At 36.3% G+C, this 12,781-nt stretch overlaps 1 protein-coding gene across 5 annotated transcripts in view; it reads left to right on the top strand.

Moving 5' to 3' along the window:
- Positions 1-12,781, top strand: part of LOC110150323 (UDP-glucuronosyltransferase 2A1) — a 51,893-nt gene that overhangs the window by 17,460 nt on the left and 21,652 nt on the right. Inside the window, exon 1 of one of the 5 annotated variants that reach the window (XM_020913249.2) lies at positions 7,213-7,975. The exons of the other annotated variants lie outside the window; for them this stretch is intronic. Within the exon in view, the coding sequence (XP_020768908.2) occupies positions 7,252-7,975 (724 nt within the window). The 5' untranslated portion in view covers positions 7,213-7,251. Of the gene's footprint in view, positions 1-7,212; positions 7,976-12,781 lie in introns of those variants that run through there. 5 annotated transcript variants of the gene reach the window in all.

Raw genomic sequence — 12,781 nt, forward strand, 5'->3', positions numbered from 1 at the left:
TTATTTTTATTAGTTGGAGACTAATTACTTTACAATATTTTAGTGGTTTTTGTCATACATTGACATGAATCAGCCATGGATTTACATGTATTCCCCATCTCGATCCCCCCTCCCACCTCCCTCTCCAACCGAGGCCTGGCCTGAGGTTTTTTTGTTTGTCTGTTTTTCTGTATCCCACTCCCATTCTAATCACTATTACCAACATCTCTTTTCCCTGGAAAATGTGGATCTCTGTTAATCTGCTCTCACATAGGCTTTTAATTCCTTCTCACACATGGCTTTCCTATGGTTAGTGCTGTGAGCTCTTTAAGATTCTGTGTAACCTTTCTTGCAAGTAAAACCTAAGTCATAAATTGTACAGTTCATTGCAATTTCATAGTATAAACCCATGCAATAAGAACCCAAACCAAGAAGCAAAACATTATTACACCTGTAATTCCCTAAACTTCCTCATATCAGTCCTGACTACACCCATCTGAAGATAACAGCTTTTTTGACTTCTAACACCACAGATTAAATTTGACCACTTTTAAACTGTATAAATGAACCACACATTATGGCCCTTTTGTATTTTGCTCCTTTTATTTAATAGTATGCTTTTTATATTTGTCCAAGTTGTCACACGTAGATGTAGTGTGTTCGTTCTCATAGCTATACAGAATCTTTTGAATTAATGTAAATTTTACTTATCCATTCTACCTCCAGTGGTCATGTTGGCTGTCTTGGTTTGGGCTATGTATGATAAACACTGCTACAAACACTTCTTCTACATGTCTTTTGGTGAATACAAGTATGTTGTACTACAAGGTGTATATATAAGAAAGGAATTGCCAAGTCATAGGGTATGAATCTGCTTAGCTTTAGAAAATACTGCTAATTTTCAAGTTCTTAGACCAATTAATAATCTCATCAGCCATTTACTAGTATTCCAATTGTTCTCCATTTTCACTTGGCATTTCTCTTCATTCTTTTACTTTAATTGTAACCATAATGAAGTGCAGTGCTGTCTCATTATTATCTTTTATTAATAAATAATTTGCATGTATCTGTTTAAAGTACATAAAGCACATAGTGATTTGCATATCAAATGTATATACCTTTGTGACCAACACATCAATCAATCTCTAAGATCCTTTTCCAACATAGCTGCTCTCCAGTCCTTTTCAGACACTTATCAGACTAAATAACTCCTACCACTTAGCTCATTCTTCTTATGTATTTCCTCTGTGGCCCTGTTTCTCTTTCTGCATTGTCAGTCATCCCCATGTAGTGGTCGGAAAGGCTTGTCAGTTGTCATCAGCACTCACAGTAAATGAGTAAGGGGTCGATGAGACAGAATAATATTTGATCTCCGGCTCCACTGATAAGGACCAAACACCCACAGCAGAGGAACTTGTGATCCCTACCTTCCCCAAATTCCATCACCCCTGTGGATACCAAAGACCACGCCTGTATGTGACTCGGGAGATGACAGACCCAACAGAAGCACGCACTCTCCTGGAGCCTCAGGCAGCGATACCAGGGGCACTAGTGGTAGCAGGGCACCGAGGACTCCAAAGCAGTGACAGGCCAGCATAGGCGAACACCTCTGACAGCTAGTGGAGGGTGGAAAGTGCCTACTCTCAAACAGAGCTAGAGAGAGCGCATGCAAGCAAAAAACAAAAACTTGTGCTATGGCGCCACCTACTGGAAGACAATAGAAGGGCAGCTAGTTGAATCCTGCTCCTGCTCAGGCTCTTTGCGGCCTCATGGACTGCAGCTCCCCAGGCTCCTCTGTCCTTGGGATTCTCCAGGCAAGAACACTGGAGTGGGTTGCTATGCCCTTCTCCAGGGGATCTCCCCAACGCAGGGATCAAACCCTGGTCTCCCACATTGCAAGAGTATTCTTTACCAGCTGAGCCACCAGGGAAGCCCAAGACTGGAGTGGGTGGCCTATCCCTTCTCCAAGGGATCTTCCCCACCCAGAGGTCAAACGGGGTCTCCTGCGTTGCTGGGGGATTCTGTACCAGCCGAGACAAGAAAGAAAACATTACCTAAAGAAGAAAGGCATTCACTACTTCAAATGTGCCAGCGGAGAAACAACGAAGCTTCATGAAGATCCACAGTAACATTGTTCCACAAAAAGAATAGGAAAGTTCTCCAAAAACCAACCTTAGAACCACAGAACATCATAATCTGACAGAGAATTCAAAATAGCTATCATGAAGAAACTCAAAAAGTGACAAGAAAACTCAGGCAATTCACTGAGTTCAGGAACAAGATTAATGAATTAATTAACAGAAAGAATAATTTACCAGGGATATTTAAACTCTAAAGAGACTCAAGCAGAAAATCTGGAGCTGAAGAACTCAAGTGGAGGTACAATGCTCCCTGATTCCAAACTGTATTACAAAGCTATAGTAATCAAGACAGCATGGAATTGGCTGGAAAATAGACATAGAAATCAATGAAACAGAACTGAGAGGCCAGAAATAAACCCACAAATACGTGGAGAATTATTTTATGACAAAGTAACAAGGAACATACAATGGAGAAAGGATACTCTCTTCAATAAATGGATACCAAAAATTTTTATAATTTATAATTTTATTTTTTATTTTATTAAAAAACAAAAAAATATTTTACACAGAAATTTACACTGCAATCATGAATTACAGTGTTTTATTGAATTATCCATACTGTTTTAGCTATTTTTCTTATTGCTAATTCTAAAATTGTCAGTATTATATATGTGTGTGTTTCTAAGTTGACATTGATGTTGCTGATATTGTTTAAAGTTGAACTATATCTACCTATATATGGCTAAAACACAAGTAACAATGAACACATCTAATATACTCATCTTGATTTTTAAGTGCCATTCTCTAATAAAATGAACCAGCATTCTTTGAAGAAATGGTTAGTTCTAAGGTTGGGACAGTGAAAATAGTAGATGATCCTGAAACATTTTGCGGTTTCAAAAAGTAACAAGTAATTGAAAATGATGGGGCCATATCAAAAGGATGTAGAAACCAATGTATGAAAAAGTTTCCAATGTCTGTGACAATTTGAACAATAAAATAAATAATGATTATAATTAAATGTATAAAAACATTTTTGAGTTAGAGCAATATAAGTATAAATAAGTGAATAGTAGGAAATTATTTAAATTCTAATTAATAAATATAGAAGGAATCATTGATTTTTTAATTGGGTTTTTAAGATCAATATTTTATATAATCATAAAATTATCAAAACTAGAAATTCTTATGAAAAATTATCAATTATCCTGCTGATATCCTTTTTTCTTTTCAGTAAACAATCCAAGTTTCCTCCTTGCATTTACTTGTCCAGTCTCCCTACTCTTCAGTTTCTGACAGTTCCCACAGGCTGTCTTTGTTTTTCTAAAGAGCACTGGCTAGTTAATTTTTAGAATGTCCCTTAACTTTTTTTCTGGTATTTTCTTGTGATTAGGGAAAGATGATGTGTTCGGGGTAAGAATACTATAGAAGTAACCTTGTGTCCTTCGCAGTGAGATGCATAAGAGGTACATCATATAGACAGTTTATTACTAGTGACCATATTTTGGTCACTTAGTTACAAGTGCGTCTGCCAGGATGCTCCCTATTTTCCCCTTTGTGATGAGCAAGCATCTCGAAGGGAGATACTGTGAGACTGCAAATCATACTAATCAGGTGTTGGCACATATTTTTATAATCCTTTCCAATAAAATTCCAATGAATAATTCAGAAGGAGTAATGGAAATAGAAAATCACTTTTAGAAAAACATAGTAATAATCCTGAAGGATATACAGAAATCTTGACTTAATTTAGAATTGCTTATGTTTAAAATGACTACTTTAAAAATTTTAAGTAGTTGGAAGATTTGGGTAAAAAAACAGAAATTTAGGGCTTAGTTGTGCAGTCTGGCTGCATGAAAAATGCACAAGCTCTAAAGAGTAAAAAAAGACTTGAAAGACGAAGCCCTGAGTAGACAAAACCAATAACTAGATTCAAAGGCCTTAGTCTATTCTTCATGCATCTTTAACATTCTATCATCATTTCCATTTTTTATTCAAAACTTAATTCTACATAACATCTTTTGATTTCTCTTTTGGGTCACTGTTTATTTGTACAGCTGTGCTTAATCTACTCTTCAGTCTATTCATTAACTTAAATCTGATTTAGTGAATTTTTAAATTCCAGAAATTCACTTTGTTTCTTTGGCAAATTTTCACAGTTATTCTTTTTAATCTCTTGTTTCTTACCAATATTTTCAGACTTTGCTTTCATACCCTTAAATTTATTGTAAAAATAATTTTATTTTTCATTTCATACAATAATATTTTAAATCATTGAAATCATATTTCTGGCTTCTGCTGCTTTTGCTGGTTCTCAGTCCTGAATCCTTGTTTTCTTTTAACAAGGAGGTGCTTATTTACCTTCAAATTTTATCAGTGGAAACCTTTGAAGTTGGGTTCAAAGTTTCTTCAAAGAGGCTTTTCTAGTTCGAGCTGGAAATCCATATGAAGATTGACTGTTAAGAATTCTAAAAGATCTTTTTCATCTACACACCAGCAAGTCAAAACTAGCAATTATCCTTGCTGTAAACTTCTGTGTAAGTGAATTTGTTTGTAAAAGGGAGGCCATATCTTGAGAATCTAGCATTACATGAACATACACAGGGTGTAGGATCTTGGCAAGGCTTCAGACTTTCCTTCTCTCCACTCTTGGCGCCTATGGTGTGTTCTACAAAGAAACAACAAGATTGAACATCAGAATTCCTGCCTTGACTTTGTTTAGGGATTCTGTCTGCTGACTTTTTACCTTCTTGAAAATCAGAAATGAATTTCTATGGGGCAATTTTATATTTTATTCAGAATTTTAAATGTTTCAGTTGGATATAAGTAAATATATGTCTATACTTTTACATTTATGAAAATTAATCATTCTTCAAAATCTGAGCTCTCCCTTAGTTTTCTCATATAATAAAACAACTTAGAGATATTTCTCTATTCAAGCAAGAATACTGGAGTGGGTTGTCATGCCTTCCTCCAGGGGATCTTCCCAACCCAGGGATCAAACCCAGGGAATGAGCCCAGGTCTCCTGTATTGCAGGCAGATTTCTTACCAGCTGAGCTACCAGGGAAGCCCAATAACATGTATACTGAGGTCAATTTCTAACCTGCACTATATATCTCTGCTCTCTGTTTGACTTCATTTAAATATTTTTACAACATATGAACTTCATCGTAGTGATTAGATGCATTTATCAATCTTTGTTTAATCACTTTGGGGCTATTTATCCTGTGTAAAATGACTTTTATCCTCAGATTATAACATTATCTGTTTTCTCTTAGTGAATTTATGGTTCTGTTCTATTTTCTGATTCTCTTTTGGATTATGCTTTTTACCAGTCATTAGCAGAGTTTATGCAAAGCCTAATTATGCAACACAACACAACTCTCAATCCTTAATCCTAGATTATTCTTTGCATCTTTAAGCAAACCTACTCTGGGTTTTTGTTTTGGCAAAACAGAAAAGCTCTCAAGGGAAATTGAAATTTCAATATATCTCTCTCAAATTATTGAAATGAATATTATTTTGTAACTGAACATAACCCTTGGTATAGCTATGTCACAATTCTTAGAACACAGATACATTAACATTCTCTTTCACTTTTAAGTAATACTTTTCAGCCTACTAAGTAGACTCTTAAAGACTTCGCTAACTTAAAAATTTCATCATTATCTTCCCCCACCAAGCAACCTCCTTCATGAGCTTTGCCCTTCCTCATTTCATCTATACCTTCTATGATCCGTCTCCCTTATATTTGTAGAATTATAAGGGAGAAGTATTAATTATCATGATAATTTATTTTCTGCAATAATCTATGAGATCATTTTGAATTAGAAGCGTATCTTACTTGTTTCTTTATACCCTGTGCATGGTATAGAATCCAGTATAAAGTAAGTGCGAAAAGTTGCTTGTTGGAGACATGAAATATCAAAAGTTTTGAAAAGAAATTGGAATTGGACTGAAATACAGATCGATGATGCGACACAAAATCTGTGCTCCTAAATATTTCCCCTCTCTTGAGATTCACACACATTATCAATCATTAATGACACATGGTCGGTCAAAAAATGTTTCCGTTAACTACTACTCCTTTAGAGTTTTGTGATTTTTCTAGAGTTCTTAGCACTCTCTGATTGCTCAGAGTCTAAACCAAGCACTCCCCTGTTAATGACTGAGCACCCTTCACTTCTCAGCAGTCATGACTCTCATTCTAGACCCTCTATTCACAAACCAATATTATATTCTCCCTGATACTCTGATCAAATCCTGCTGTCTTAAAATTTAATTTTATCTACTTACGTATGCTTTTTTTCTTTGCAACTCAGATAATATTCAGAGGCCAGTTTAGGTTTATTAAAGGACATATATGATCATTTTCTGTACCTGATTTGAAAATTTGAGTACACATCTTTTTATGAAGATTAAACTGAATCCAGTGTACAGCATTTAAGGCTCTCCAAATTGTCCTATTTTAACTAATATTTCCCTTTTCTGCACAGTCCTGTGTTAGCCTCTGCTCCATACATACTGAACTAACAACTGTATACTTAAATGACCATGACTTACGTATCATTCATCTTTTTATCCCTTTCTTCTATTCAACTTTAAAACCCTTCTCCTGTATTCTTTGCTTCTGAGTTTAGCTGAAATGTCCCCTCTGTGTTGAAGCTTTGTCTGGTTTCTTCACATTAGAGTGACAGTATATTCTGAGACCCTGAAATCCTGTATCTTTGTACAACACTTAGTATATTCATATTCTTCCTATATTAGGCAATGTATGTGTTTTATTTACATTCTAGCATGTGACCAACTTTATGAGAAGACATATATTTTCATGTTTCCCCAAATTATTAATCATCATGTTCCAAGAGATGTACCATATTATTTGCTAGATATATTTAAATGGGTTCTATCATTTTTTAAAAATGTCAATAAAACATTATTTTTTTCTATTTTAATCTATTTTTAAAACTCCTAGAAGGTTGCAATCATTTCCTCAAAAATATATGAATATTTCCTATCTTCTCCTGAACAAATATCATGCCCAGTTAAGAACTGGCAAAGTTCTCTGCATGTAAGTTTCCTAACTCCAGAAATTAATTTTTAACTTGATCGATGTCTAAATTGCCACTTCAGTTTTGTGCCCAACAAGCATTCAGCGTTTGCAGAGCAGTGTGTGAGGGAGCTGCTATCATGATGTCCAAAAAGTGGGTTTCAGCAATTCTACTGCTGCAGTTCTGTTACACTGGCTGTGGATTCTGTGAGAAGATCCTGGTTTGGCCCTGTGACATGAGCCACTGGCTCAATCTAAAGGTTATTCTGGAGAAACTCACGGAAAGAGGCCATGAAGTGACTGTGTTGGTGTCGTCACAAAATTTTATCATTGACAACAACAAGCCTTCCACACTGAACTTCGAGATGTTCTCAGTGCCACAGGACAAAGAGATTGCTGAAAAAAGTCTAAACGAATTTTTAGATCTATCTGTTAACGTCATGCCAACATTGTCACCCTGGCAATCAGCAAAGAAACTTCAAGATTTTTTTCTTCAAATAAGTTCAGATTTAAAACTTATCTGTGAGAGTGTTGTCTACAACCAGACAATCATGAAGAAACTCCAGGACACCAACTATAAAGCTATGGTTATAGACCCTGTGACGCCCTGTGGTGAGCTGATTGCTGAGATTCTGGGAATTCCTTTTGTGTATACATTAAGACTCTCCCTGGGTAGTACAATGGAGAAATACTGTGGGCAACTTCCATCTCCACCTTCCTATGTGCCTGTTGTCATGGCAGGATTACCAGACAAAATGACATTTCTGCAAAGGGTAAAAAATCTAATGTTAACCATTTTCTTTGACTTCTGGCTCCAACAATATGACCCTCAGTTTTGGGACCAGTTTTACAGTGAAGTATTAGGTAAGAGACTCTGCTTTTCATTCTAAAGTAATTATCAGAAGATGCTGAGGCGGTTTCAGGAAAGTCTAGGAAGAGGAAAGGAATCTATTTTTAAAACTTTCACTTTCACAAAAGCTCCACAATTGATATCAAGGAACTGTGGTTCAATAACTAATTGGGGAAGGGAGGCAAGAAATTTCTTGCCATGGTTCCTCTTTCCTTACTGTCCTCTATTTATTAGGATGCTTCAATACTTAAAAGATTGTTACCAAAACAAAATGAAATATAAAACATGCTAATAAATGTCAATCCAATGGAATATGTATTTTTGTCAGATGCAGGATGTCACAAATAAGTCTAATACACTGAGTGTTCATAGAGGAGATGTTTGATTTCTTAGTGGTTAAATGAGTGCAATGTTTGTTAAAAGAGGAAGATAGTCTCCTTGCCTGATTTTAGTAATAGTCTGGAACCTGACCCATGTTAACAGTGGTATTAAATTTGGTATATAACTTACTTTGTCTGAATTTTGTTCTACAAATTTTGAAAATCATAGAATATTAGATTTAAAATTTAAACCATCCTCCTTCGGACCAGAGTACCAGGTATTCCTATCTCTCATAAATTTGGGATGAAACTTCAGTAAGTCCTATGAGAACTGTTTCATCAAAATGCATCATACCGAGAAGTTTCCTAGTTTGCTTTATAGTTTTGGATAACTATAATATAGAAAACTGAAAAATTAAGCAGAAACTTGAAAGAGTTTATAACTCAAGATGTTAAAAACAGTATATTTTTCACTTCACTAGTTATGTACACTCTATTTTTAATCACCTGCTTTTTCTAATAAAAAATGGTTTTGCTTTGCAATTTTCAAATGTCTAGCTCTTATCTGACTGCATCACTGAAGCTGGCTTTCACTCCAAACACTGTTTTGTTTTGTTTTTAATTGAAGTATAGTTGATTTAAAATGCAATAATTTCTGTGATATAACATAGTGATTGAGTTATACATATGTATCAGTTCAGTTCAGTTCAGTTGCTCAGTTGTGTCTGACTCTGTGACCCCATGGACTGCAGTACGCCAGGTTTCCCTGTCCATAACCAACTCCCAGAGCCTGCTCAAACCCAAGTCCATCTAGCTGGAAACGCCATCCCAGTATCTCATCTTCTGTCGTCCCCTTCTCCTCCTACCTTCAATCTTTCCTAGCTTCAGGGTCTTTTCCAATGGGTCAGTTCTTCACATCAGGTGGCCAAAGTATTGATGCTTCAGCCTCAGCATCAGTCCTGGTTTGATCTCCTTGCTGTCCATGATACTTGCAAGAGTCTTCTCCAACATCAAATTTCTCCAAATTTCAAAGCTTCAGTCACCATCTGCAGTGACTTTGGAACCCAAGAAAATAAAGTCAGTCACTGTTTCCATGGTTTCCCCATCTATTTGCCATGAAGTGATGGAACTGGATGCCATGATTTTCATTTTTTGAATGTTGAGTTTTAAGCCAGTTTTTTCACTCTCCTCTCTCACTTTCATCAAGAGGCTCTTCAGTTCCTCTTCACTTTCTGCCATAAGGCTGGTGTCATCTGCATATCTGAGGTTATTAATATTTCTCCTGGCAATCTTGATTCCAGCTTGTGCTTCATCCAGCCAGGCATTTTGCATGATGTACTCTGCATAGAAATTAAATAAACAGGGTGACAATATACAGACTTGATGTACTCCTTTCCCAATTTGAAACCAGTCCATTGTTCCATGTCCAGTTCTAAGCATTGCTTCTTGAACATGATAATCTCTAGTTGCTTCCTTGTTGCTGCAAATGGAATTATTTCATTTTCTTCTATGACTGAGTAGCATTCTGTTGTATACATGTGTTATAAGTGTTATATATGTGTTATATATGTGTTATATATATATATGTGTGTGTGTTATAGCTTCTTGATCTATTCATCTGTTGATGGGCATTTAGGCTGTTTCCATGTTTTGACTACTGTGAATATTGCTGCTGGGAACATAAGGGTGCATGTATCTTTTTGAATTATAGTTTTTTCCATATGTCAATGGATAGGATTGTTGAATCCTATGGTAATTTTAATTTTACGTTTTAGAGGAAATTTCCTACTGTTTTCCATAGTGACTCTATCAACTTACATTCCCATGAACAGTGTAGGAGTGTATCCATTTCCTCACACTCTCCCCAGCATTTATTACCACTCCAAATATAATTTGAGAGTCATGAAGAAACATGGACTAACAAATATCATATTGGGTATTAGAAATCTTAACTAATTTAACTTCCTTAATGCAGTAGTTTGCTAGGGCTGTTATAACTAAATTTAAAAGACTGGATGGCATTAAAAAAAGAAATTTATTTTCTCTCAGTTTGGCAAGCTAGAAGCCCAAGACCAAAGTTTTGTCAGGGCTGGTTTTCCTTAAGGCCTATCTGAACAGCTTGCGGATGCCCACTTTCTTGCTTTGTCCTCTCATGGTCTTTCCTCTGTATATGCACGTCCTGCATGCCTGCTAAGTCTCTTCAGTGGCGTCCTACTCTTTGTAACCTTATGGCCTGTAGCTCATCAGGCTCCTTTGCCCATGAGATTCTCCAGGCAAGAATACTGAAGTGGGTTGCCATGTCCTTCTCCAGGGGATCTTCCTGACCAGATTGAACTTGTGTCTCATGTCTCCTGCATTGACACGCAGGTTCTTTTCCACTAGTGCCATTTGGGAAGCCCATATGTATATCCTAAGGTCTCTTATTCTTATAAGGTGATCTGTCATATTGGATTAGGGCCCACTCTTATGATCTCATTTACATTAATTGCCTTTAAAAGATCTACCTTCAAATACTGTCAGACTTCAGTGTTTTAATAAAACAGGAACACAGTTCAGTCCATAACACTGGTTTTTATAGACACATTGTTATACAGAACTAAGATTTTTTTTTAAAAAAAGCACTTTAAAAATCCTTAGCTTTACATATGACTTTGAATTTACACTGTGTTGATTTAACAATAAATAACATAGCAACCAATAAACATTCCTGGGTGTTTCCCTGGTTGCTCAGTAGTAAAGAATCCACCAGCAATGCAGGAGACATGGGTTTGATCCCTGGGTGAGGAAGATCCCTTGGAGGATGGCATGCCAACCGACTTCAGTGTTCTTACCTGGGAAATCTCAAGGACAGAGGAGCCTCGTGGGCTACAGTCCATAGAATTACAGAATGGGATAGGACTGAAGCGATTGAGATGCTGCTGCTGAAGCTAAGTCGCTTCAGCTGTGTCCGACTCTGTGCGACCCCATGGACGGCAGCCCACCAGGCTCCCCCATCCCTGGGATTCTCTAGGCAAGAACACTGGAGTGGGTTGCCATTTCCTTCTCCAATGCATGAAAGTGAAAAGTGAAAGTAAGATCATTCAGTCGTGTCCGACTCTTGGCGACCCCATGGACTGACAGGGGGACAGGTTCCTCTGTCCGTGGGATTTTCCAGGCAAGAGTACTGGAGTGGGGTGCCATTGCCTTCTCCGAAGTGATTGAGCAGGCACACGCAAGTGCTTTCTCGGTGTAGGCGAAGTGTTAGGCTCTATGGATTTGAGATAAATAAGACCAGTTCCTTGGCCTCGATTCTTCTCTCAGAAACAAATGCAAAACACAGAACTAGAAATATATTCTGATAATTAGAGATGTTGTCCTAGTTCCAACTGATAACTTTCTGAGACATTTGTTGTATTATGCATAAATATAGGAAAGGTAAAGGATTCTGTATGGGTACATGTTATACAAAATATGTAGTCCTTAGGATCAATGGCCAATTTTTAACTTTACCACCTTTAACAGATTTCTCGTTTACTGTAAGTGCTGTCATCAATTTTCATTGCTCTACTCTTTCATCTTCTTTATTAAACAATTCTGAAGACACTATGACTATAATTTCATTCTTGATGTAATGAAAAAAATAGCTAGTACAAATTGCTAAAAATTTGAATGGAACAAAACTATATATATATAATGAATGATAATTAGCTTTATGTTTTTCCTACATAAGCACTCTTATCTTCTGTCTTTACAGAAGACAGAATATTGTCTAACTATTAAACATAAATTTATGTGTATGGGTGTGTGTAGGTATATGTATGAATGTGTGTATATATATATCTGTATATGTATATGTGGCTTCCCTGGTGGCTCAGATGGTGAAGAATCTGCCTGCAATGCAAAAGACCTGGGTTTGACCCCTAGGTTGGGAAGATCCCCTGCGGAAGGAAATGGCTACTCACTTCAATATTTTTGTCCAGATAATTCCATTGACAGAGGAGCCTGGAGAGCTACAGTCCATGGGGTCGCAAAGAGTCGGATACAACTCAGCGACTAACACTTGCCTTGCCTATATATATGTATGTATGTGTGTATATATATATATATATATATATATACATATACACACATATATATTTACCAGTAGGAACAGTGATATTCATCTTTACCTATTTTCACTTAATATAGATTTGACATCTTTCCTCACAATGTACTAAAACCTACATTATTCTTTAGTAATATTCATATGAGTGTATGTAACAAATAATTTAATTTGTCTAGTGTGAAAGCTATACTTAGATTGTTCCAGATCTGCTGTTCCCCAAAAAAAAAAGAAGTATTTCCCTAAAATTTGTACCTACATTTCTGCTACAATGCCCTCTAAAATTTTTGAATGATTTAGCTCTTATCCTCAGATATTTTCTTAGGTAGTCAGCAATTATTCCATTTTCTTTGGACTCTTTCTCCTATTGATCTCTAATTGGTCTGGCATTTTAGGAAATCTAAACCCTTAATTTTTTA

Source organism: Odocoileus virginianus, chromosome 29, assembly GCF_023699985.2.
Source record: "Odocoileus virginianus isolate 20LAN1187 ecotype Illinois chromosome 29, Ovbor_1.2, whole genome shotgun sequence".
In the NCBI taxonomy this organism is placed as follows: Eukaryota; Metazoa; Chordata; class Mammalia; order Artiodactyla; family Cervidae; genus Odocoileus; species Odocoileus virginianus.